General features: G+C 34.5%; 1 protein-coding gene across 1 annotated transcript; it reads left to right on the top strand.

Annotated features, from left to right (window-relative positions):
- Positions 1-436: 436 nt before the first annotated feature.
- Positions 437-22231, top strand: LOC134801893 (uncharacterized). The gene is made up of 4 exons (XM_063774545.1): positions 437-647; positions 17843-19146; positions 19225-19347; positions 21990-22231. The coding sequence occupies exons 1-4, from the start codon at positions 644-646 to the stop codon at positions 22203-22205; spliced, it is 1647 nt and encodes a 548-aa protein (XP_063630615.1). The 5' UTR covers positions 437-643; the 3' UTR covers positions 22206-22231.
- The last annotated feature ends 5146 nt before the right edge of the window (positions 22232-27377 follow it).

Here is a 27377-nt window from a genome sequence, read left to right on the forward strand (position 1 = left end):
TTGGATTATAAATAATCCTACTTTATACAATTATTTACCTAAAGTATCAAGATATAATACTTAAGAGACCTATATAATCATCCTATAATACTTTAAAAATGATAACAACCCCAACACCAATGTCTATAGAGTAAGTTAAATAAAGGTTAACATTATTATGACCTATTATGACATAATAAAACGTTCCATTTAAAAAGCAATCATAGACATGATATCGTTGGATAAATTACTCGAATTAAATCTTAATGAAAGCTCAGTCTTCCACTATAATCATGATACATCTTCACCACAATACGACGAAACCAAAACGTTTTCTAACCATTGCTAGTTTAACTATACACAAATTTCTACGCTCTCATGTATAAGCAGCAATGTATAAGGAGTGATTAGATACCGTCAATATTTACCACCACGCGATGCTGTTTAAAACGAAAAACGTTGCCTTTCAACCTGCCAGTTCGAAGTTTGAACTCAATTGAACGCTACGTTTGATTTTTTATTTATTTTTTATCGATGTGAAACAGCCAGGATTACATGGATAACTTATTTTTTATTAAGTTTAGTGGAAAGTGTGTTTGAAATCTTGGATATTGGGTTAGCTTTTTAGAGGAATTCGTTTTTTGGAAGCTTGGGATTTGCAAAAATGCGTAAGTATACACATTTTCATAATTCATTTTATTTATATTTTACACTAAAAGGTATAACCGAAGTTTTTATGAAAGAAAAGTTGTTATAAAAGTCAATACTATAGATGGTCAAGCAAATCTTGTCAGTAGAAAAAGACGCGAAATTAAAATTTTCTATGGGACGATATCCTTTCGCGCCTACATTTTTCAAATTTGCCGCCTTTTTCTACTGACAAGATCTGCTTGACCCAGTATACCAACCGTATCAGAAAATAGGTGTTTCGGTTTCGGCCGAAACTGAGTCTAAACCGAAACTTCGCTTTCGGCAAAAAAATCCTGTTTCGGTCGGTCACTACTTATTTATTACTTGTACCTATAAAATTAGGTTTCCAGTACGTCACGATATAATAAAATAGTCCATGTAAAATAGTGACGATCTGGAATTAATCAAGTGGAACATTTTTTATTAAGTATAAAGAAAATAATTCTAAATTAGGTAACCGAAAAGAAAGTTCCAAGCTAAAACAGTTTTGAACAAAAGTTTGCAAAACTGTGGTAGATTGTTACGTAGTAGTTTTGAAGCTGCACTAAAAGAGGAATAAACATAATGCAAAATTAAGGTGAATATAGACTTTTAATTACTCTAAATTAACGCAATTCAGGGTAATGTTAGCCGCACCGCTCAAATGCATGGCCGAGATAAAATCTTAATTACAAATTTTGCAACACTGAGGAAGTTAGAAAGGTCAATCTTGTTTAACTGTAATATAAAGTATATATTTATGAGATAACCGGTATAATTTGTTCTGTCTGCGATGTAAGCTAAATTAGACCTCCTCCTCCTTGCATCGGTTTCCTCATCACTGAGGGTCGTGGCCACTTCTAGGGAACAGCTTCTCTTTGACAACTCGGTTAAATTAGACCTACTTCCCATTATTCGATTGAGCTGAAACATCACGTAGGTACATAATATGTAAATTGGATGACAAATATTACGGTACCATCGAGCTGACACAGGAGGTGGCCATAGGAACTCCATTGTTATTGATTTGACGAAGCTTGTTGCAGAAGTTATGTTTTGTATTAGTGTAGAATAAAGGGGCCCACTGATTAACAGTCCGCTGGACGGTATCGGTCTGTCAGTTGTTCGCAACTGTCAAAATTTTGTTCTAACTGACAGGCAGATACCGTCTGGCGGACTGTTAATCAGTGGGCCCCTTAAGGTGATGACGATGCTTGTGCGGATTACGTTTGTATATTTGACGAAGCATGTGGCGGATTACCTTTGTGTTTGATTATGTTAGAATGAAATAATAAATTATGTCTTTGTTAGAATTGTCTTGATGGATGACGAATTTTATTACTCATATTACTGGTGCAGGATTATAGAGCAATCATGTGAATCGAGACAGCACTAATGTTTATTTTGATTAATATTTTAAACATATATAAATTATAATTAGGTACGACGTTTATATTGACACTTCCACACTCTATTCTGTCAATGTCAGTGCTGCAGAATCAACTTATCCTCCTGAGACCCAGAAGCAATTTGTTTTGTTTTTGAAATTGGAACCCTTAGTTACACAATAAAAGTTCAAAATAGATTTTGGAATATGTACAAAAAATTGTACGGGGGACTTAGGAGGTTAAGACTCTATGGCATCTTTTTCAATTACATATTACCTCTTCTACATGTGAGATATACCTAGGGTGTTATCATATATACAGCTAAGTAAATGTATTATGATTTTATCGACTGATCGATAAACGACATCAATTCATGTATACCTACCATTCATTCATGTATTATAAACGTTAGCCTTACCCAACCAACATCACCCTTCAATGCCATGCCATGTGTTTTAACCATTAAGTATAAGTTGGTAAGTGTGATAACGGTGCTTATACACTGGTTAAGGACGTCCGCACAAACCTGGCAATTTGTCGGAGGCTATCGGCTTTCCTTAACATTGTACACATCCTTGTGTATTGTGCAACTGCGCGACAGGCCCCTAGGCCTATTTGAACATGTAATCTTTTCTTAGTCTTGCTATCGATATCTGTAGATTTCTTTCGTCTACGTTGGTATTCAGAGATCCAATGCCCTAATACCTACTCTATTTTCACTTTTAAATAATTATTAGGTATAATCAATTATAATGGCCAATTCGACACTTTTCACGTCTCTGGTGTTACCAAGAAATAACGCTTCCAATTTTATATTTGTCTAAATTTTTGGTATATCAGAGAGCAAATCGCTTGTTTTAACCTATAACATAAAATGATATAAAAGTAATATATTATTTATAAGTGTCGATTGAAGTTTAAATTTTAAGTTCTAAGGAGATATAGCTATGTTTCTTTTTAAAAATAAAGGAATGTGTCCTTTAAAATATTAAGTAAAATGAGCCAGCTTAAGGATTTAAGGTAGTTTCCCTCCAGAGCCCGACTTATCTTTCCACACTGTATATAGTGGAAGCCATTTCCGTTAGTAGAAAAATTTAATGTGGCCAATCTAAAAAATGTAGGCACAAGGGTTATCGTCCCATTAAAAACTTTGAATTTCGCGCCTTTTTCTACTGACAAACGTGTTTGACCGGCTATAGTTGCTAAATTGTTTTAAGTTTTAACCACAGATTCATCAAAACCAAATGTTACTACAGGATTTTAACATTATCATACATCACATTCTACGTAACACGCACAAACTAAACGCATCCTTCTGAATAAAACATCACAAATACTGGCTGAATACATAATCCCTTTGCGCGATTTGTAATTTAAAACAAGTGAAACCTCTATCCTTATTGGTCGGGCCGGAAGAAATGGCGCCAAAACACGCGTTCCGTTGCGTCACATTACGTAAGGCCGTGTCATCCGCGCTTTTGTGAAACGGAACGTATTCTATTGAATTTATTATGTGAATTAGGAAGTCTACTTTTATGTAGGTTAGTGGATGAATGGCGAGCGAATTCGAGTTGTGTTTTAAGTATCTACATTCCGGTCAAGCAAGGTTTTTTTAGTATTGAAATAGTAAACTGAGCGTAGTGCTGCAAACTTTAATTTTACAATGGTAGTGTTGGGTTAAAATAGAATTTTGTATAATATATTTTATTATATTTCTTCCATTCATAAAAATAGTTTTTTGATCATTGACTTAATAATTTTAATATGGTTAAGTTGATTGCATTGATGTATCAAAAATGGCATGTTAGATAGGTATAAGACCGAGGTATAAGATGGTACCTATATGTATGAGAATTATAGTCATGTAATTCCAAACAGGTTCTGAAAATAAATGCTTAGTGACCTAATCTAATCCTAATAGGTACCTATGCTTTTTTGCCTATTAAGTGCTAATGACCTGCCTACTTAATTTGTTGCAGTTTAGACGGTAATGATTATACATTTTATAAATTAATGATCTCAGAAATACAGTATGTATGTATATATGTATGTGTAATAACTAATAAGTGTGTATCACTTACAAGTGTGTAGCTTAGTGTACTAAGCTAATAGTTCATTATCACTTGAGGTGGGTGCCCTGAGCAAGTTTTTTTGTCACTACACTAATACTTTTTAATAGCTTTTGTTTTTTGTTTAGTAAAGTTTATATTGTCTCGGCCTTAAGCTTGTCAACAACAAAGACCAATAAGTATTCATATCAAACTATAATTGGCTCTGACAATTAATGCTTCGTCATTTCCGTATTGATATTATGTTAGACGAAATATGATCTTTTTCATGTAGGTAAGTTAGCGAAATACAGTATCTATGCATGGCTATGTGATCATAGTTGCGTTGTTTTTCCATTGTGTTTAAGAATGAACCCTTAAATGCATGATTTTTTCTTTTTGCCCGAAATTAATATATGTATCACATAATGGTTTGCCGATTCTAGGAAAAATAGTAAAAAAAATATAACATCGATTTTCACTGCGAAATCAATGTTAGAAGTTGCATAGGCTAAATCATATTTTCGATAATGTGTAACTATACCATACCCCTTATAGGAAAAATCTTACTGCCATCAGAAAGGTACACTATTTGTGATATTCCTATGATAAAGTTTGTAAATATAAATTAATTACAAACCCCGAAAAATCTGCCCAAAATCACATAGGTACTAAAAACATCAACTTCCAGGTTTTTCCAAGTTTTCCGACATTTCGTATTTAAACAAATGTAATTTTTATATATTAATATACTGCGTAAATTTATGTAATAATTCGGAAAATAAATTAGTTTTTTACTATTGAAATAATATACAGGAACAAATAGAATTTGTTTAATTATGCATACATTTTTGATGTTTATTTTGTGATGTATATCTAGATCACTATGCATTTAAGGGTTAAGAACGCTGTACCTATATAACACTTTAAACTCTCGCGTTTTATACACATATTTAATTACACAAACGGGTCTACCGCAATATAATTTCCCTACTACACCCACCCACCTACCTATACCTATAGTTCTAAACTTGATACCCTTTGTATCCTTACAAATCATTGTATCCTAGATATTTATGTTTAAACCCTGTTTTACAAGCTAATCATCGATTAACCAACGCCCACAGCTCGGCAAACTTCTAATACTAATTTCTGGTTTCAACACGTTACGTTCACTTCGTTAAGGGCATCGGGTTGAGATTCCGAACTTGTGACACAATTTGTACTATATTATACTATACCTACTGCAATGAAAATAGGTCATTTTGTTTGAAAATTTCCGTAGAAGATGAGTCCTTTTTATCGCTCTGTTATTGAGACATCCCAAGTAACACACAAGCAGGATAATAGAGTAAAATTATCATCTTATTCAAATTAAGATTGCATAAATTTTGTGTATAAGCGGTGGAAATTACTAAATTCGGAATAAGAAAATATGTGGGCCTAGTGGGGCCTATATACCAATATAATAAATGCTGAATAAATTTTGCATAGTATCGGTTTTGCATATTAAAGCTGAATAATACTTATTTCTTACACAGTTAGTCAGAAATTATTCAGCTTAAAGCATTTGTGGTTACTAAAAGCTGCATAATAGCAGCATTAGCAGCAAGTAGCTGTATATATTCTGTGTTGTGAGATATTAAGCAGACAATATTAAGAAAAATGTGATAGTGGCTACTAAATGCTGAAAAGAAGCGTCGGTGAACACTTTCAACTGTATAAAAGCGGTTGCAGTTTCTGTTTTAATGCTAGTTTTTGAATAAAGGTGGATGCTATTACTGGAAGCTGTAATAAAATCCACATATTATTTGTTATTCAGTAGCTGCATATATGGGTTAATTGGGCTTTTATAGACATAACGTCTGAATAATAAATACTAAAACAACACTTATACTGAAGTTATAGCGATTTTAGTACACATATACTATCTCTTCTTGCTAAAAGCTGCAAAATGAACGCAATGAGAAGCGCTATTCAAACTACTGCTTAGTATCAACTAGGGAATGCAATCTCGATCTCGCAATTTCGAGATCTCGCGAGATCTCGCACGAATTTTCGAGATTCAATCTCGTTGATCTCGGTTTTAGCAATCTCGGTCAAGATCTTGATTAATATTTTCGAGATCTCGAACTAGATTGAAAGATTCATCCGTGTGAATTACTTTGTTTTGAGTAATCTTTTTGACCTTTAGGTTCATGTTGTTCAGACAGTGCTATTGTGTGCGGCCGGCTTTAACTAACGATAAAAGCACTTTGGCGCACTCTGTGCGGAAAAATCGGACGAACAGTCACAATTATTTATGATTTTTGCTCTGTTACCCTACATTTTTTTGTAAGTTGCTGAGTGCTTGTCAAAAATATCAAGCATGTTATAATTACATGCGAAATTAGAGCTACAAACATATTTGTTTTTTTTAATAAAAGTAGTTTTTTTATTAAATGTTGATTAATTTGTTGTGTTTATCTTCTAAATAAAACATGACGTACTCTAAATAAGTAGTATATCCGGAATTTTTTGAGATTTTGCTCAAAATAACACATTTTTAATTACTTTGTCAAATCTCGATCTCGTCGAGATTAATCTCGATCTCGAAAGTGTGACGGTCGAGATCTCGAAACACCCTATCTCGATTCAGATTTTTCGTGCGAGATCTCGAATCGCCAATCTTGGTGCGAGATTGCATTCCCTAGTATCAACGAGTGCGCGGTGGAGAGGGTTCCGTAGCTTTATACACGGTCAACAGTGCTACTTGAGCCTGATTGCTTTGAGCTTGAGCGTGTTTTTATTTTATTTTGAACGCATCTTGCGTATTTATTCTTTAATCCAACCATTATTTAAAAAATCGAGGTTTAGTTTTCTTAACAATTCTCTTCGATTGGTTATTTTACACAAGATGCATTGTCGTTTTAATGACGTAAAACAATTGCTAGCTACCATCGTAAACACTGTTAACTGACCATTTGCATACCTTACTGCAACGAGATAAAGTTTACCAATGGCCATTTAAGATTGTTGCTAGTTGGCAAACAAGGTGTCAAATGCTAGTGTATTGATATTGTTGCATTAAAAACTTGTAGACTGGACTGGGTATGAGAAAAATAAAATAATTACCCCCATTAAAATATAGCGAAATCGATTCTCCAGTCGATTTTGAACAGACTGTTTTTAGGTTTCAAGTGGGTCTACTCATACCCATCCCACACTATACTCGTACTCATACCCGTGATACCCGCTACTAATATACCCGCACCTTCGCACCTATACCATATTCAAATTCATACCATACTCGTAACCATCCCATACTTATACTATACACATCTTCGTACTCACGTCGTACATCTTTGCGTATACCTTTACCTACTACATATTTGTCGGAACTGATAACGGAAAAAATAACTGTGTAATCTGCCGTGCGCCCAGATTTATCATATAACTTAAATATTATATCGCGTTTATAATATTAGTAGGAAGTAGGATTGAATATTGCCCGTGTTACATACCTATAATGTTTCTCATCAAACTAGTGAGGATCTATGTGGTTTTTACTATTTGTGTATAGAACCCTAATAGGCTTTAAGATTGAGAAAACAATTACTATTATACTGATGTTATTCAAAACTTGTTGTTCTAAATCCATTATTATCTAACATGTGGCTTAGTAACGCGAATAATGCGAATTCTTATTCAGAAATTTAGCACAATAATAGCTGTGGCAGCAGCTTATATTCAGCACAGTCGGACGCCATTACGGCTCATATTCTAACCTCTACAATTATGTATATAGGAATTGAAAATGAACTGAAAAACTCATTCTTATTCATTTATAAAACTAGTTTTATCGTAGCATAACTTGTTAAAGTACATTTTCTATCACTAAAACATCTAAACACCGCAAAAATTTAAAAGTGGAGTAGTAAATTTTCTATATTTACTTTTTAAACCGTGCATTATTTACGCGGCGCTTTAAAATTTTAAATAAAATGTATATATATATTAACAGTAAAGTTGCCTGCGCAATGAAATTGAAGTTATGTAAACATCAAATAAATATATGGGTGATGTCCTCCTTATTTTGTAAGTATTCACTTCAGAAACTACACTTTGACACGAGTTCATAAATTAAAATGGAAGACAAATCATTGATTTAACACAAATATCTGAATATATTTTCTGTAAAAATGCACTTTGGAACCAAAAGCTTCAAAACGTGTGAATAACTGATGCATTGTGTACAAAGCTGGATAACTTTGGTTTAAAAGCGGTATAGAAGCTTTTGACAGCCTCTATACAAGTGTTATTCAGCGATTCAATGTGTGGGCTTACACTTATACAGCTATTACATTACTGTTATTCAGTAATTAGCGGCGTGGGCACTGCCCACTTTGCGCCCAAACCTTCTGTATGACGTCTGTAATAGCGCTTATACATACAGACGATATACAGCTACCTTATTCAGCTTACACTACGGCATGCTCTATTATTCAAACAATATTCAGCTACTTTTGTGTTACTTGGGATACCTATAGGTTCAGATGTTCAAAGGCTCCATTCCTCGCTCACAATCTCTCTGCTTAGCCTTAAGGTTGACTGGTAGAGAATGCCTTATGGCATTTAGTCCGCCTTTTGTACTAGGTTTTTCTTTTGTGCAATAAAGATTTAAATAAATAAATAAATACAGTCAGCAATACTATTAGATTAGCACCTTTGCGTATAAATTTATATGCAGGGACCCACCTCCCACCTTTTCTCTGCATCATTTAAACATTTTAAACGTGCAAAGCTACCTGCATCTATCTAAATGGGGTTAGACCAAGAAAAGTCTGCAGCGATTTTGATAGCCCACGCAGTGCAAGTGTTATTTAGAAGCAATAATTTCATAGAAGTTTGACGTTTAAAATAACACTTGCACTGCGTGGGCTGTCAAAATCGCTGCAGACTTTCCTAGTCTAACTCTAGTTAGACAGCAGACAGTAAACAGTAACCCAGGTAACAGATAAAGTAAACTGAACTGTGATAAAATCAACAAAAAGTGAGAGTAATGTAACCAACGATCACGCAAGAGTTCAATATCACGCGTCAATGGTAAAACTCCCATACGCTTACGTGCCAGTACAGTTAGCAAGCAAAGCTGGAGCGGTAAAATATGGAAGCGGATACTACTACCACTACTTACTATGTATAAGAAATTTATGTATAAATGAATGTCAATATCATGGTATAATAATATACTCCGCCTGGTACTCTATTCCCGTCTTTTCTAGGTCACCTAACTGACACAAGCCTACGTCATCATGCGACAGCGCTATATGATAATATGCGATAGCGCTATATATAGCGGCCATGTTATTGTGACGTAGGCCTGTGTCACTCTGGGAATAGAAGACCATGTTTTATTAGACCATGGTCAATATCATTTATTAGCAAAGTCGAAAAATTAAGGTGAATACAAATTAAAAAAAAAACCGGCCAAGTGCGAGTCGGGCTCGCGTTTCTAGGGTTCCGTACATAAGTCCGACTCACGCTTGACTGCATATTCTAATAGGTTTTCCTGTTATCTACAGATTAAGAACTATTTTGTGTATTTTTTTCTAATTTTTAAACCCTATATAGTTTCGGAGATAAAAGGGGGGAATGGTAATTGTTTGGTTATTTTCTTAAATAACTTCGAACCTATGTATTTTAAAATTATAAAAAAAACATATCCATCTTTGGGTCACTAATTTACATACATATGTGTACCAAATTTCAAGTCCAGTAGTTTCCGAGAAAATAGGCTGTGACAGACGGACAGACAGACAGACGCACGAGTGATCCTATAAGGGTAATAGTTAGTCTAAGCTAATTTGACAGCGATTTTGATAGACCAGACTGTGTAAATGTTATTTAAAACGTCATCATTTCATAGAAGTTTGACGTTTAAAATAACACTTGCACTGCGTGTGCTATCAAAATCGCTGCAGACTTTTCTTGGTCTAACTCTACTAAACTTACAATTTGATTTTTAGAACAAAATTGGTACAAAATCAGGATGATTGGGCCAACCTTTAATATCTGAGACATAAAAACATAGCATAACTATGGTTTTGTTTTATTATTTGAGAGCTAATTAGAAACAAAAAGTATTAATTTCAAAATAATTTCATTAATGAAAATGTAATAAATAAGGCCATGTCGTCAAAATGGATATAAAAGTTACCAAAAACAAAAGAAAGAAAGAGAGAAAAAAAGGAAAGTAAAAGGTTAGTTAGATAGTTAAGTTAGGTAGTTAGTTATAGGTACTATCAGCCCATAATACTTCACAAATCGCAAGCTTCTTACTTTCGTTGCTGACTCACAAGAAACTCCCATACATACATACATGCATTGCATAACACAATGATGGTCGCACGACACTTTCGTCGGTTTTGCTGTGCGCGTACGCCGGTTTTTGCGAACCCACTTAATTGGGACAAGGTTGGAGTGAACTTTATGTTAAGTGTTCATTAAATTCAATATTAACATTAACTTAACTTTTGTGCAATAAATAGACGGTCGATATGTGAACTGGATTAAAAAAAAACAAATGAACTTTTTCTATTTACTAGAAAAAAAAATGCGGTATAAATTGAAATACTTAGGTAGGTACCTATAGTACTTACATTGTATATTTTCCGCCCAAAACCACTCTATTTCTTCAAATCTCGCAAAAAAATAACAAGATCATAATAGTAGGTAGGTAATATAAATATAGGTTGTAAGTATCACATTTTAATTTTAATATGATTCTACTTTTGTATTACATTTTGTACATGACCTACTTTTCTTAGTACCTATTATACATCGACCATCAACGAGTGTAATTACCTTATCAAATCAATTGCTGTCATAAATAAATTAAAACACAAACGTACCTTTGTTTATGTGATATCTCGTCTAATCTGTAACTACCTATATAATTAAAAAATCTTGTAAAATGCGTATCGATGTCAAACAATGTTCAAATTTAATTGTACTGGTGAACAAGAGATACTTAACATTTGTGGGTTTTTTTTTGTCATTGACACTAATAAGTGGTAAAATAATGTGCATGTGTACCTCTAAATATATGTAAGGTAAACCATTGTGTGAGGTTGGTATTAAATACTTAATTATTCAGTCGATTTGAATAGAACTACGCACCATTCATTTTAATGAAAATTATTTTGTATAGTATTAATGTAATTTGCTTATAATGTGGACATTTAGTGGCATATGACTGAATTGCAAAAAAAATTTACATAGGTAGTGAAGCACCTGTAATAAGTCTAAAGTTAAATGTTTCCATTGTGTTATGACAGTTAAACCATTTATATTTAAGTTAGATGCATGAAAGTGTATTAGCGTATGCTATAGACTTATTATATGTACGAATAAAGTACAATACAATACAATTTACATAGTTAATTTTCGTAACACAAATGAATCAATTAAGTTAAAACTAATCACAACTTCTTAACTGCGCTTAACTATGATGTAAGAATTGTAAGAGACAGGTAGGCACAAAAGTGCGTGTTATAGGAGACATCCTTCGCTCCTGCTTAGGTAAAATTATTAAGGAACAACAATTACTTAAGAGTAACTCTAATACTTAATAACTACTTATGTCACAAGTTTTAGATTCATTCACCAACATCTAGGTATGATAAACTTATTATGTCTTTGTATACCGTAAAAGTATAAAACTTTGCCCTTTAACATAACTCTGCCCGCCGCGTTACAGTTCAATTTCTTCACTTTCTTCAGAAAGTGTAGGTATTTGTAACTACTTTTAATATATTTCGCTTTTACTGTCTAACTAATACAATACAAGCATGATGTACAAACACAGCTTGAAAAAAAAACTGAATATCGACTGCAAATAAACCTCAATCTGTTTTACCGTTCGTTTTATATACCTGTGAAGCTAACATATGCGAAACACGTTCAGCCCAGATAGACAGACGGACGTACAACTGGTTTACCGCCGGCCGATAGTGAAAGTCTTGGTCAATGAGCTTGTGACGCTAACGGCATATGTTGACGTTCATTTGTTTAACTTAGGTACAAACTTACTACCTACAGCGCGATTCGGGAAATGAATTAGAGATTCACTAGATATGAAATAGTAAAGATATGTGACGTTCCACGGCAAAAGGTACCTTATGGCGCCGCAATAATATTTTTGCGGCGCTATGCGACGTAAGCGCCAGCCGCCATATGGTTCCTTTTGCCGTGGAACGTCACATATCTTTACTATTTCATTTCTAGTGAATCTCTAATTCATTTCCTGAATCGCGCCATTAGGATCTAAAATATAAAATATTTCACTTAGACAGTCTTCTTCTTCTTCCTCGCGTTGTCCCGGCATTTTGCCACGGGTCATGGGAGCCTGGGGTCCGCTTGAGAACTAATCCCAAGAATTGACTTAGGTACTAGTTTTTAAGGAAGCGATTGCCATCTGACCTTCCAAACCAGAGGGGAAACTAGGCCTTATTCGGATTAGTCCAGTTTCCTCACGATGTTTTCCTTCAGCGAAAAGCGACTGATGAATATCAGATAAAAGATATAATACTGATATTTTATTTCATTCCGAAAAACTCATTGGTACGAGCCGGGGTTTGAACCCGCGACCTCCGGATTGAAAGTCGCACGCTCTTAAGTGGTCCACTGATTACCAGTTCGCCGGACGACATCAGCCTGTCAGTTGCTCGGAACTGTCACCTTTTGCGTTTAACTGACAGTCTGATATCGTCCGGCAAACTGGTAATCTATGGGCCCCTTTACCGCTATAGGCCACCGGCGCTTCATTTCACTTTGACAGTCGTCATGGATACGATATTAAATTCTGTCTGAGTCGATTTATAATCCTTTAGTACTCATTTTAGTCAAAATGGCTTCATAAACTTGTAATGATAATATTTGTCGAGACATTCTGCGTAAGTAGGTAGGTTAACGAGCAATAAGCAAACTTACACAAGAATTCAAATATTTAATATCTAATGAGAAATGACATGACATCAACTTTCTTGTTAATTATATAGACACATCTTATTATTAACTCACATTTATTGTCTATAAATATGAGTTAATATGTGTTCAACACGGAGAAAGTTTTAAAAACTATAAAAATTAAACTCCACAGGAAAAAAACTTGGATCACAACCGGTCTTCAGCGTTCATGCAAGCACAAAAGACTCCTCCAGATGTTAGTCAATCAATCTAACGACAAAATATTAAAAAAACACTATCACACATATAAAAATATATTAAAAAAGAGCATAAAAACTTCAAAAAAACTCAACTATGCCCGTGAAATTCTAAGTTCAAGTAATAAAACTAAAAGTATGTGGAGTATGATAAACAACATAATCGGTTCAAAAACCACAAATCGTTCGTCTAACATTACACTAAAACACCACAATTCCACTGTAAAATGTCCTCGACTAGTATCAAATCTTTAATGATTATTTTTCGACCGTGGGTGCATCATCTTGCACGCAGAGCAACCGACCAACTGGCCGGCCGGTTATGCAACCTGCCATAAACTCGATGTACCTTAGCCCCGTAACTGATAACGAAGTACATTCAATAATAAGGAAACTCCCAAACAAATATAGTGCCGGCATAGACGAAATACCCACAGCTTTGCTAAAAAACTGTAGTGCAGAACTTACGCCTATAATTACTAAATTAATTAACCAGTCCTATACGCAATCAACTTTTCCAGATAAATTAAAATTTACAATAATAAAACCTATTCTTAAAAATAAATGTGACCCGCAAAATTCAAACCAATATCGACCCATAGCCTTACTACCTGTAATATCCAAAGTTTTCGAAAAAACAATGGCAAATCGCATTTACAAGTTTTTAGAAAAATTTCACCTATTAGATGTAAATCAGAATGGTTTTCGCAAGCAACACTGCACCACGCTCACAGTATATAAATATGTCAATGAAATTCTTAATTGTATACGAGATAAACATTACGCTATCGGTTTGATGTTAGATATGACGAAAGCATACGACAAAATTTCACATTATATCCTATTAAATAAACTTTATGGAATAGGTATTCGAGGCGGTGCACACAAATGGTTACAATCCTACTTAAAAGACAGGGCGCAATGCGTACAAATCCAACATCACGACAAAAAAACAGGTGAAGTCTCAAACATACAATCAGACACCCTAATAACCAATTGTTCAATACCTCAGGGGTCAGTTTTGGGATGTATCCTATTTTTAGTTTATATTAATGATTTGCCCAAAATTACAAAACATACTTGCATCATGTTCGCAGATGATGTGTCCCTCTTGTTTAGAAGTCCTAATAACCATAACTTTCAGAGCGATATCAACGATACCTTAACAGAAATTACGAATTGGTTAAATGAACACAGTTTGGAACTTAATATGAGCAAAACCAAATTAATTCAATTTCACCCGTACCAAAAAGACGATTTAGATTTATCGGCAACGTCAAAAGAACTTGGTATCGAAGAGGTTAGCTCATTCAAACTATTAGGATTAAACATTGACACGAGTTTAAATTGGAAAACGCATATTGAAGAGGTCAGGAACAAATTATCACGTTTTTTGTTTGCGTTAAGTGTATTAAAAAGGAACACAAACGTAGAATGTGCACTTTCGGCATATTACGCATATGCCTATGCATGGTTGCGGTATGGGGTAGTCTTATGGGGGAATAGCACAGACGTCGAAGATCTATTTATAGCACAAAAAAAATGCGTACGCGTTATAGCTAACATCCGACAACCAGAAAGCTGCCGACCACACTTTATTAACCTAAAGCTTCTAACCTTACCATGTATTTACATACTGGAGGTTGGACTATTTGTAAGAAAACACATATCCAACTTCCAGTATGTTAAAAGCGCGCGTCGAAATAGACAACTAGTTCTCCCTGAACCTAAATTAACTATGTATAAAAACGGGCCCCATTACCAGTCGATAAAAATATATAATAAAATCCCAGATTCTATTAAAGACGTTGAAACTTATAATATGTTTCGAAATAAACTGAAATCGTGGTTAATTGATAAATCATTTTATTCTTATCAAGAATTTATGGCATCTGACAATAGTGATAACGACTGAGAATTATTAATTTTACTAAAACCAATAACTTTGTCTCAATGTAATGGAATGATTAAATGAAGTATTATTATAAATGAATTGACATAATTATTATTATAAATAAATTGACATTATTATTATTATATAAGAATTGACATTATTAGTGGTATTGTATCGCTTAGTGTTAGTATGACTCACGACAGCTTAAATTCGATTATTAATATTTGACATCATTGCTTTATATAAACAAGTATAGCATTTATAATTCTTATTTTATAATTATTTATTGTGACATTGAATTTTAAATTATTGCATGAAATGATTTTATATTACTTTGACTATTGCTAAAAACTTAATGTATGGAATGTTATTTAATTTATCTTTTGTTGACTTTTACAATGTTACTATTATTAGACTATTGTTTTTCTTATACACGCTAATTATACGGTAAATATATTATAATGAAATGTTTAATAGGTATTAGCTAGTAAGTTAAATGTTGTGTGCCCTAACAGGGTGTCATGAATTGGCCAACTTAACTGTAACATCTTATTATGTAATTTATGTTCATGACTATGCAATAAATGAAATGAAATTAAATATTACCTACATCTTATTATTTTCCAAGAGCTTTAGCAAATTACTTTTTTTAGAGGTTTTTTTTTTAAATCTCATTTATTTTATAAGCCATACATCTTATGTTTTTTAGATGTTTCTTTTTTAAGTTTCCTACTCAGAATCGTTATGATTTCTTGCATTTTTGATTATCTTTACCCTCCGTAAGGAATCAATACAAATAATTGCTTTTTTTTGTCGCCAAATTTTGTTTGCGGTGCGTCACGAAAACACGTGACGTTCCGGAACGGGCATTTCGGGACGTTTTGTATTGAATGAAAAACATAGAGTTCCAAAAGTTTTTTTTTTGTAGAGTAAAAACATATCTAGAAAAAAATGTTAACTCCCGTATTTTTATTTACTCGCGCGACTCATTTAGGTACATTGTTAGTGCTTGAAAATGGGGACCTAGGTTTGCTGAAACAGACTATCGCGCGAGTGAATAAAATACTTGAGTTAAATCGTAAAATTATCTGAATGTTAGTATGACTTAACGACAGTTTAAAGTCGATCATCTGCAATGTAATTAATGATAACTATGACGAGTATTAGTAGGTACATAATGATGTCTATATGACCAAATATGACATACATTTTCTTAAATACTTACATACACGGATGAACTTGAGTGCCTTACTTTTACATAACCAAGCCATTACCTCATTAATCATGTAACACGATCATGTGTTCATTCATAAACATCTGTACACCCTTCAACCTTAAGTCGATGGATTAAGACCCAAAATTGTAGGCATTTTTATGACTGCAATACGGGTCATGTGTGTGAAAGCTCATTTGCTGTATTTATGTATGATGTAATATTATATGATCGGTCTGACCTTCCTTCCGGTTTCTTTGACAGAAAATATATGGATGTGTAACGCTTTATGAGTTATTTATATAATAATATAATTAAGAGGTCATGATGTTTTTGACATTTTATTAAATAATGTAATGGTGACATTTGTTAATAAAAGCTACTGTAAAACATTGAATATGGGACAAAGGTCACGTGAGTTAGAGAGGCGAATGGAACTTATAATTAATGATGGTATTACACACAGGTAGATAGGCTTAAATGGCTCTGATATGCCGACAGCCTACAGCGTAAGGTAAACGTAAACGTACTAGGCTCGACATGCAAATGCCCAATAGATGACACCCTGCTGTCACCTCTATTGACAATGACTTAAGTTGCAAGATGACATGTACTGGGACCGCGTCGAGCACCAGTACGTTTACCTTATTGGGCGTTGCGACAGCGACACTTAACGTAGCCCGCTAAAAATAAACTAGAAAATACAACAAAAAATATTGAAAAAGAAGAAACTTCCCGATTAGTACCGACTAAGATACCTACATACTTTGTTTTTATTTTGTTTTGTTTTTGGCATTTCGACAAGCCTAAATATTTACTACTCAACCAGTGGAATACAAGTCATTTTAGAACTAATGAATTTTTAGTTTCAGGCATAATACTTATATACATACTTAAAACATATTTTGGTTAAAAAGTCGCGCTGTGAAACCGTATTCTTTTAATTTTTGAATTCAACCCATAAAATATTTCGTAATCATAGTCCGATGGTATGATTATATAATTTGCCTGCCTGCAAATCCTGCAATCCTGGCGAATGCCATTATGCATAAATCCTGGGATTACCGGCAACTTTGATGCTCGAACTTGGCGGTTGAATACTCTGTCTCTAATGGGATTGCGTTAGATATTAACATTTCTCCGAAGCATTCTAATCCTGAACTGGACCCCATCAAATCATCATCAAAACAGGAGAGACTAGCAACTATATATTAGATAATAACTAATATAATATCTATCTATATCTTTAATCACGATAATATAAATGTGGGCATGGGTAAACATGGTCTCTATTTACAAAGATACAAATCTGCTCAAAAATATTTTAAGATACCTTACCTACTTCTTATTAGGTATTTGATATAGACCTACACAGTACTTTAAAATCTTGGGTATCACTATTTAACAAACAGATTTTTTACTTATTATTTTTCTTTTTTCTTCAGGTACAATGCCGCCTTACACAATACTCACGCTACTCCTAATAATACCAGCAACCATATCAAAATCAGTAAAAACAAATGCGCGCCCAGTCCATGAAATCATTAACGAACAATCCAGAATAGACGAAAAGAAACTCACCACCCCAGGCTTCCTACCTTATGGTAACCCTTTAGCAGGCAACTCTCAACAAAATGCTAGACTTCATGCTCAGAATCAACAAGCTATGTTCAATGCAGAAAGAATCAGGCAACACAGAGCTCAAGTCCAAAGATGGACACAAGCCCCTATACAAATGGACAGCTATATGAAAGCTTACCACGAATCACAAGAGAGCCATCAACTAGCTTTAGAACAACAGCAAGCGAAACTAAGAGACGCCAAAATAATAGCTACTACTCCTAAATCTAGGCAAACAGCACAAAAGAGTAGAAGACAGGAGAAAAGAGTAGAACCTAAAAGAGTTGAAAGAATCAGACTCCAAAGCCCAGAGCTTACGAAGATTACTAAAGCTGATGCGATTATAAAAGAGAGAAGCAGGAACCATAGGTCACATGGTTCACTAGATCTCCAATATCAGCAATATCTTCAGCCAAAAAGATACCAGACTGTCTATGTGTCCCCAGGACCTACTTATGATCAAGGAGTAACTATCAAACCTAATGGTAATGTTGGTCTAAAACACTATCAAGCTATACATGAAAGTAAGTTGTATACAGAAGCTATACCAAGCACGGAGAAGCCTATTTATCCTAAGCAATATCATCAAATGCAAGAGTATCAATCTGCTCAAGATATTGATGCTTTAAAATCACTACTGAAAACTAACTCTAAAGATCAACAATTATCTGGACTAAACGCTTTGATTGTGTCAGGAAATCAGAATAAAGAAGAAGAAGAAGAAAAACATAAAAATCTGGAGACGCCGATTGATTTATATTTCTACTTAAAAGATGCTCCAAGCCCAAATCTAGCGCAGCAGTATGAACATACAAAATATGCCCAAATACCACAATATGCTAGCGCCTACATGCCTGAACCTGTAGTCAAGGATCATAAACCTATAACTGAGCAAGTAGACGATATTGAAGACCCTAATAAACACAGACCAAACCTTATCAAACCCTATGGAGTACAACCTATTGTAACCCCAGCGCCTGCCACACAAGATACAACCACAACTAAAAGCAACAATTACTATAAAGTTGAAGTAGCCAGTCAAACTATTTCCTCAGGACTCAAGTATAGGGAGCCCGATTATTATGTAAATGAAGATTCAGCTAAACCAAGTGACCAGGCGTTAGAATATGCTCAGCCACAATATCCACCATCGCAGTATGGGACACAGTATGCTACGAGTGCTGCAACTCAGTATGCTGCGACCCAGTATGGAACAGAGTCCGACGAGAGCGACCAAAGCGAAAGATATCTTCATCACAACGCGCAACACACAGGAATCCAACATTTGACAGGAGACGGCACAGGAGTCTCTGCATACGGCGATGACAGTGTAAGTAACAAACCTGAATCCCTAAAAAGAACAAGCAGATCAACCCTTGAAACTGCTCCCTTTCTTGTATCACAAATCACTAATTCTTCTGTTTCTGTAACTAATGATACAGCTCCTAAAGCAGAATCTCTTATCAGACTAAACCCAAGAGGTAGACATCGATTTAACGACATGTCAACATTCTTAATAACCCCAAAATTCCCTATAGGAGAAGCCACTGATTACACATATAGCGATTATGAGGATGATATTAGACCGCATCGTCCCAATAGACATAATCAAAGAGATTACGATGAAGACTACGAATACGATGACGATTTTGATTACGATTACGAACATACAAATAAAGATTCTTTATACAGCTTGCCAACGCAAAGTTACGCTCCTACTGTTGGATATAATACGAATCCTAACAAATATAGGAAAAGATTTCCAGAAGTCCAATATGGTGTTCCTGAAACGTCATACGGTACACCTTTAAATTTTGATACTTCTTCTTCTTACGGACCTCCAATTTACGGACCACCGAGTTACAATCCTAGCCCAAGTTATTCTTTTTCCAGTGGACATAAAACACAACAATCCGAACCCCTTTACGTATTATCCCAATCGCAGCTAAAAAACTTGATAGGACATCACAATTTGAACATTCAGCACTTGGATATATTCCAAACTGCGTCGCCTAAAATAAAACGCAAGAGACCGACGGGGCATAGGAAATATAAAAGACGGTATCCAGAAAGCTACAGGCAAGCCAAAATAAAGAAAACATTACATAAAATACACAAAATTACAGGTCATTAACAAGCTCAAGTATTCAATTTAATTACTAAATCCGTATTACAATTATCGCATAGTACAATACGAGTCTACATGTTTGTGAAATTAACTTAATTTAAAAGTTGAACCACCCAGTTCGCATTTAAATAACTCCCAAAAACTTTAATTTTCATGGAACAGAATTGTATTTAAACATGTTCAATTTATTCTTTTACAGAAGGTATTACTCAGTGCTCTCTGATTATTACCATATTACGTGTATTATTTATGTTAGTAGTTAACATAATAAGTATAAATAGTTATTTATAGTCATCAAAGCAAGACCGTGAACTAAACACAACCAAGGTTTTTATAGGTACATTCTCTATTGAGCAGAATAAATACTTAATACATAGCTAGGTACTGCCAATGCCAAACCATTCTCGCATATAAACTAGGTACGATTATTAAAGGTTATGCCCTAAATTGTTTAGGGCATAACCTTTAAAGATTTATATAAGTTTTAGGTAAACACAAAACATTCAATTTGAGATGAAGTTTTCTTGTTACTTTAATATTATTGTGATCGTGTTAAATTTTCTTGAAACTTAGTTTGTAATAGCTGTAAAATCCATTTAGATAAGTTAGAATATTTATTTATTTTGCAAGAAATCCAAGTAATTATTATGTTTCTGAAGTTCTAGATTGCTCATAACATTTAACTTTCTATGATCATTTGAAATAAATAGACATCACATCGTTAAAAGTTTTATAAAACATATCGTTTATGACTGCATTTAACTTTCTTAGATAATAACTATGATGATGATGAACCATGTAATCGTTATCTAAACATTATAAATGTTATACTAATTTGCATTTGTTGAATTAATTTTAATAAGTTATTTGATTAATTATTTAAGCACGTTTATGTTAATTATGTGTCATTAATAAACATGAGTTAATTTAGTACATTCATTTATTTTGTTACCTTAATTTATTTACATGTTACACAAACAATATTATTTCTATTTATTTTGATCGTAATCATAAGTGAACAAATATTAAAAATAAAACTGTTAATTTGAACTTTTATTTATTAAAGACTTAGAGAGGGTGATATTAAACACACAAAATACATATAAGTTAGCAAATAAGTAAATCTATGTTGAAAGAAGTAGGTATAACATAAGCATTTTAACTATGAGGTTCTTACCTACACTTCATACATAAGATTGAAAAAAAATTTTTTTTTGACAAAGCCCAGCATATAAGACCGCATAAAGGTTGACTAACGCTAGACCGAGCCGTGGCCGGGCCGGAGCTTCCGGCGCGTCGTTTTCTATGGAAAGCACCACGTGATCACCGATCAGCCGTCATAGAAAATGACATGTCGGGCGCCTTGGTCCGGGCACGGCCCGGTCTAGCGTGAGTCATCCTTTATATGCCCAACAGCCCGGTCTTAATAAATATCCACGTGTGAATTCGATAATTCCACATCCCATCAAATTACATTTATTTAGCCGTACGAACGCATAGAGGTTTGAAGTTTAAAATAACACTTGCACTGCGTGTGCTATCAAAATCGTTGCAGACTTTTCTTGGTTTAACTCTAGTGTCCTGTGAACGCTCCGGGCAACATTAATGTACTTATTCGTTTTTTTTTAACCTTTAACCTTTTCGCCGCCACGTCAATAAAATGTCATCAACACCACAAATTGCACGACAACCCGTGTAACATATTAGTCTTAGCTGTACACGAAATGTGCTGACTTTATATCATGTCAAATGGCAGCGAAAAGGTTAAAAAGCTGTATTTCATATACCTACCCTGGAGGTAGGTTCCTCCATACAGAAAGTCTCATGTCACCTTTTACTTCCAGCTCCACTACGCAGCCAACTATGAGTTCGGGTACAGAGTTCGCGACCACCACAGCGGCAACGATTTCGGCCACCAAGAGGCCAAACACGGCGAGAACACCAATGGGGCCTACCACGTGCTCCTGCCGGACGGACGGATGCAGAAAGTCCGGTATTCAGCCGGTCCGGAGGGCTTCCACGCTGATATTTCGTATGATCATTTGCAGTACAAACATTGAGGAGATTCATACACATTAGATTATGTGGACATGGACATACCCAAGTTAATATATAGGCTATAAAGCGCTTTTTAGGGCCACACTAGCGTCTCCCGAGCGTCAGCGTATAATCAACTCTATGGCTGCTGCTCGCAACGTTGGTGCAACGGCCAAGTGACGCCATTTTGCATAGCGCTGACTAGACGCAGACGCTCAAAAGACGCTAGTCTGGGGTGGTCCCTTATTCTCATGAAGGAGTGTTCCCTTTACGTGTGTGAGAAAATCATTACTTGTGAGATGAGCAGTAAACTATGGTCCACAGAAGTGATAAAATGTTGGTATAAAATCTATGTATGATCTAAGAATAAGTTGTTAAATAGGTATTTTACTCGTGAAATTTTAAATGCCCCGTGAATGTTGAAATCAAAGTGCTTTTCAGGTCCATAAAGTGCCTTGCCTTAAAGGATTATCTTATAATATTTAAAAAAATGTATTTTTTTATTACAGGGACGGGTATATTTTAATTTCCACGCTTAAAATAAACTTTAATTCTATGCTGGTTTGTCTAGAAAGCTTAGAAATCTGGGAAATAAGTACTAATTACCTATATTGCAATTTAGCTACGACATAACATGATATATACTCGTAAAGGTACATGAAAAATACTTGTTTCCCGCACTAACTTTCTAGACAAAACTAGGATAATCTGTAAATAATTTTGTGATACAAGTTCGTTATTTTAGAAACTAGGAATGTTAGTACAAAATGAAACAAACAAGAGCGATATAATTTATTCACTATACAAGTATATCTTAAACTAACACAATGCTTCCAGTAATAAACATTAAAATTAGTGAAATAAAATCTTGGCTGAATGCACTTCAGTCGAAGTCGAGCGCGCGAATGGCGATTGAGAAAATGGCGTCAAATAGTACATTGTGTATTAAGGGCGGGAAATAAGAAATTACGAACGAGTGTCAATTTTAAGCCCGACGCGAAGCGAGGGCTTAAAATGTTCACGAGTTCGGAATTTCTTTACCGCCCGTGGCACACACAATGTTTTTCATCACACTTGTAAGGAAAAAAAGGAGAATTAATAAAAACAAACTTCTGTATAAAACACTTTTCCGCCCTAGGGCGGAAAAAATCTTTTCCGCCCGCAAGCCCTACGTGTAAATAAGTGTTTTTCATCACACTTGCTCGGAAAAGATTTTTTCCGCCCTAGGGCGAAAAATTCAATTTCCCGCCCGCAAGCCCTACGTGTAAATACATCTTTTCCGAGCAAGTGTGATGAAAATTTATATACATTTCCCGCCAAACCTTAGAACGGCAAATAATATGTGCAAGTTATTTTGTGGAAAGAGAAACCGTGAAAGTAAGTGCGGCATTTATGGTGTACATTACTTGTATGTCGTCGCTTACTGTTCATTACATAACTTTTACGTAATCATAATTATTATTGACTTCCGTTTTTTAATGAGCTTAACAATGGTGTTACATTTGTATTTGAGGCGTAACACATTCTAAGGCGATCAGAAAGAGATTATTAGATAATATGCCTATAGTTGGTCAAACAAAATTTGTCAGTAAATAAGAACAAAAAAACTATACTCATCCTTTCCTTTTCGGTGCTAGTACTAGTATAGTAAGACAAAGATAGTATGATTCTCTCTGTCTATGTTTGAAATGAGACAATCCTTTGACTAACTATATTTGAGAAGATTAATTTTATCTGTGCAACAATAGTGCAATATTTTTTTAATAGAGTCGGACCAATCTAAAGGCTTCTACAGACGTTGCAACAAATGTCATGCAATTTTAGATAAAAATTGCTGGCTAAGTACGAGCAACGAATTCAATCGATCGACCAAATCCCGCAATGTATTGCAAATCACATGCGATTATCGGTGACGTTTGGAGAGGTCATAACTATGCGCAGATTTTGAAGTGATCTGTCACACTTGATGTGTACAACAAGTCAGATTCCTATGAAATTATGACGAGTGGAACGCTTTGTCACAATAGTCAGAACAGTTACAACTCCGCCTGACTCTACGAATGGTGACTGGGTTTCTTTGTGGTGTAAATCTATCTTTTTTCTATGAGCAACTGCTCAAAACAATTCAAAAGTATAGGTACATTTCTGCAGCGAGCTTGATGTCATCGAAAATATTTTTAATATCTTACACAAAAGACGTCTGACCGTCGAAGTAAGCTGGGGAGGAAAATGTACCATTGCTAATTCGGGTCCTAATTTCAAAAATATCGGTCAACAATTTGCATAATTACTTATCATCAAATGCATAATCATTTCAAAACCTCAAATCCTTGATTTTTAAATTTCAAATTAGTTACGCAAAACACGCGTTTTGCGTTCGATGGCTCATTAAAAATTCAAGATGTAACATTTAGAAATTTTACGATTTTTGACCACAATTAAAAAATAAGAAAGCGTGTGGTTTAGCCGATGGTCTATTAGATTAGGTCTATTACGTGTCCAAAATGGCTAAATATTACCGGAAGCTGGAATGTTACTAAACTTTTGCAATTTATTAAATGGGCCGCGGTAAGCTGCGTTGACCACTATAATGACATTAAAAAGTTAGAGTCGGACCAGCCAAAGTTCTGCATGGCATTTACAATGACAAAATGTAGGGTGCGACATAAAATAGAAAATAAATGAGGGCGCCACTTCCTACGTAACTGTCACATTTTGACGTAAAATTATTAAACATGGCAACAATTTAGTATGATGTTTTTTTAGTTCCATTTTATTTAATTTCTGCTATTTTATTTCGCACCATAGATAGTAACTTTCTATTAAAATATGACGTTTATAATGACACTCCAAGTCGGTGCAGAATTAGCTTAGTCGGACTATATAATGTGTGACATTATTTTAAAGCAAAGGTACCACCATAATAGAGAAATATATAATAGTAAGATTTTTTTTTTCTCTATGGTACCACATAATTAGGTGGTCATTTTCATTTAACTTGTATAATACTTTAAAGCGCGACTTAAGTCTTGTTTCAGAACGTCTAACCGTTAGGGGTCATCCATTAATTACATCACACGTTTAGGGGGAGAGAGGGGTCAAGAAAGTGTGACATGTTGTGACAAGGGGGAGGGGGGAGTCACAAACTTTGTGACGTCACTTTAACTTCATCAGTAACCGAAAATGGATTTAAATTATTTAATTTCCTGTACAGTTAAATAACAATTTTTTGGAACGATAATCGTTTTTAGGGTTCCGTACCCAAAGGGTAAAACGGGACCCTATTACTAAGACTTCGCTGTCCGTCCGTCCGTCCGTCCGTCCGTCCGTCCGTCCGTCCGTCCGTCCGTCCGTCCGTCCGTCCGTCCGTCCGTCTGTCACCAGGCTGTATCTCACGAACCGTGATAGCTAGACAGTTGAAATTTTCACAGATGATGTATTTCTGTTGCCGCTATAACAACAAATACTAAAAACAGAATAAAATAAAGATTTAAATGGGGCTCCCATACAACAAACGTGATTTTTGACCAAAGTTAAGCAACGTCGGGAGTGGTCAGTACTTGGATGGGTGACCTTTTATTTTTTTGCTTTTTTTTTTGTTTTTTTTTTATATGGTACGGAACCCTTCGTGCGCGAGTCCGACTCGCACTTGCCCGATTTTTATTACCTAGTTTAATTTTCTTTCCTAATCAGTTTTGGGTTATAAAATTACTAATATTTCTTGTCAAAAATGTTTTGATAAAATATGAATAATACAAAAAATTCGATTTACCGACTGCGTTGAAAAAAATTGTGACGTCACGCCAGGGGGGGGGAGACATTTGCCAAATGTGACCAAGTGTGACAAGGACGGGAGGGGTTAAAAAACCTATAAATTCGTGTGACGTAATTAATGGATGACCCCTTACATTCCTGACAAAATGTATGGGATTTGACATTGACCGTCAGTTTTGTAACGATTGCTAACCGGCCGTTAAAGGTGCACAGTTAAGTGAAAATGCCCAGGTACACAAATAACTATGCAAAATGTAGTAGTGCAACATATTATGGCCGAATTCATGGCAGCTGAAGCAAATATAGCGCAGACAGTCAGCGCGTTTGATATTCAGCGTGAATGCAACGCTATATTCAGCTGTCAAATTGGTTGATGCTATAAACACGACAATTACAATGACATTAGTTATATTTGTTTTCATTTTATCTTGCCAATAATTACAACTTTATTTGCTGTGTTTATTCAAATGTTTATAAGAAGAATTAACAAAATTAACCAACATCTATATATAGTCTGTATCTTTAGGTATTTAAAAAAGAGTAAACAAAATCTACCCTCAACTGGCTTCTTAAGCCAGTTGAGGGTAGATGAAAGTATTACATGATCAAATAATGTAGGTTAAAGTCAGGTCGTTCAGTGACAGATCCAGGCGGTTTTGTATTTGGTTGGTTGACCAATAAATGTTATAACTACCCGAAAATGTACAAATTATTTGTTTACTTTTATTTAAGTACCTAAAGATACAGAGTATATTTAGAAACATGTGCCTTTTATCGACTAACTTATTATTATTATTAAATTATATCAATGGCGAGTAATTGCTAGTCGTTTTTTTGGAGATTCGGATTTTTATAATCAGATATACTAATTATATAAGTATATGTATAACGAATAATAAAAAAATATCTTTAATATAATTTATATCAATTTGTAAAAAAATTAAGACTATAATATTTTAATCGGGTTGTGCAATATTTTATGGAATATTTTTATATATTTTATTATATTATTGTATATTTTGTTTGGGTCATGTGCAATAAAAGTCGTGTTTTTTTAAGCACTTGGGGGCTATTCATAAATTACGTCATTTCAAATTAGGGGGGGGGGGGGTCTGGACATCGGATGACGGTAGCATGAAGTAGGAGGAAATGGGGTCATTTGATGCATGATTTTTGGATGATTATAGGGGGGGGGGGTCCAAAATCGTCAAAAATCGATGACGTAATTTATGGACAGCCCCTTGGCGACTTATTGAATATCAAATTACTCGCTAATTACTTATTTATACAAATAGTTAAGTTGTTATTGTTAATAAAATATAAATAATGAGTGAAAAACCAGTTTTCTTTAATTATTTTATTTTCCACAATAATTATTAGATTCAGCCTAACCTTGATATTTCCAAAGATTTTTGATTGTA

The sequence above is a fragment of the Cydia splendana genome, chromosome 23 (genome assembly GCF_910591565.1).
Source record: "Cydia splendana chromosome 23, ilCydSple1.2, whole genome shotgun sequence".
Classification (NCBI taxonomy): Eukaryota; Metazoa; Arthropoda; class Insecta; order Lepidoptera; family Tortricidae; genus Cydia; species Cydia splendana.

Excerpts from the sequence above, each read along its gene's own strand:
- LOC134801893 (XM_063774545.1), top strand. Across the intron at positions 19,147-19,224 it reads GTGACCAGGCGTTAGAATAT|TATGGAACAGAGTCCGACGA; the intron begins GCTCAGCCACAA and ends GCTGCGACCCAG. Across the intron at positions 19,348-21,989 it reads CTGCATACGGCGATGACAGT|CTCCACTACGCAGCCAACTA; the intron begins GTAAGTAACAAA and ends TTTTACTTCCAG.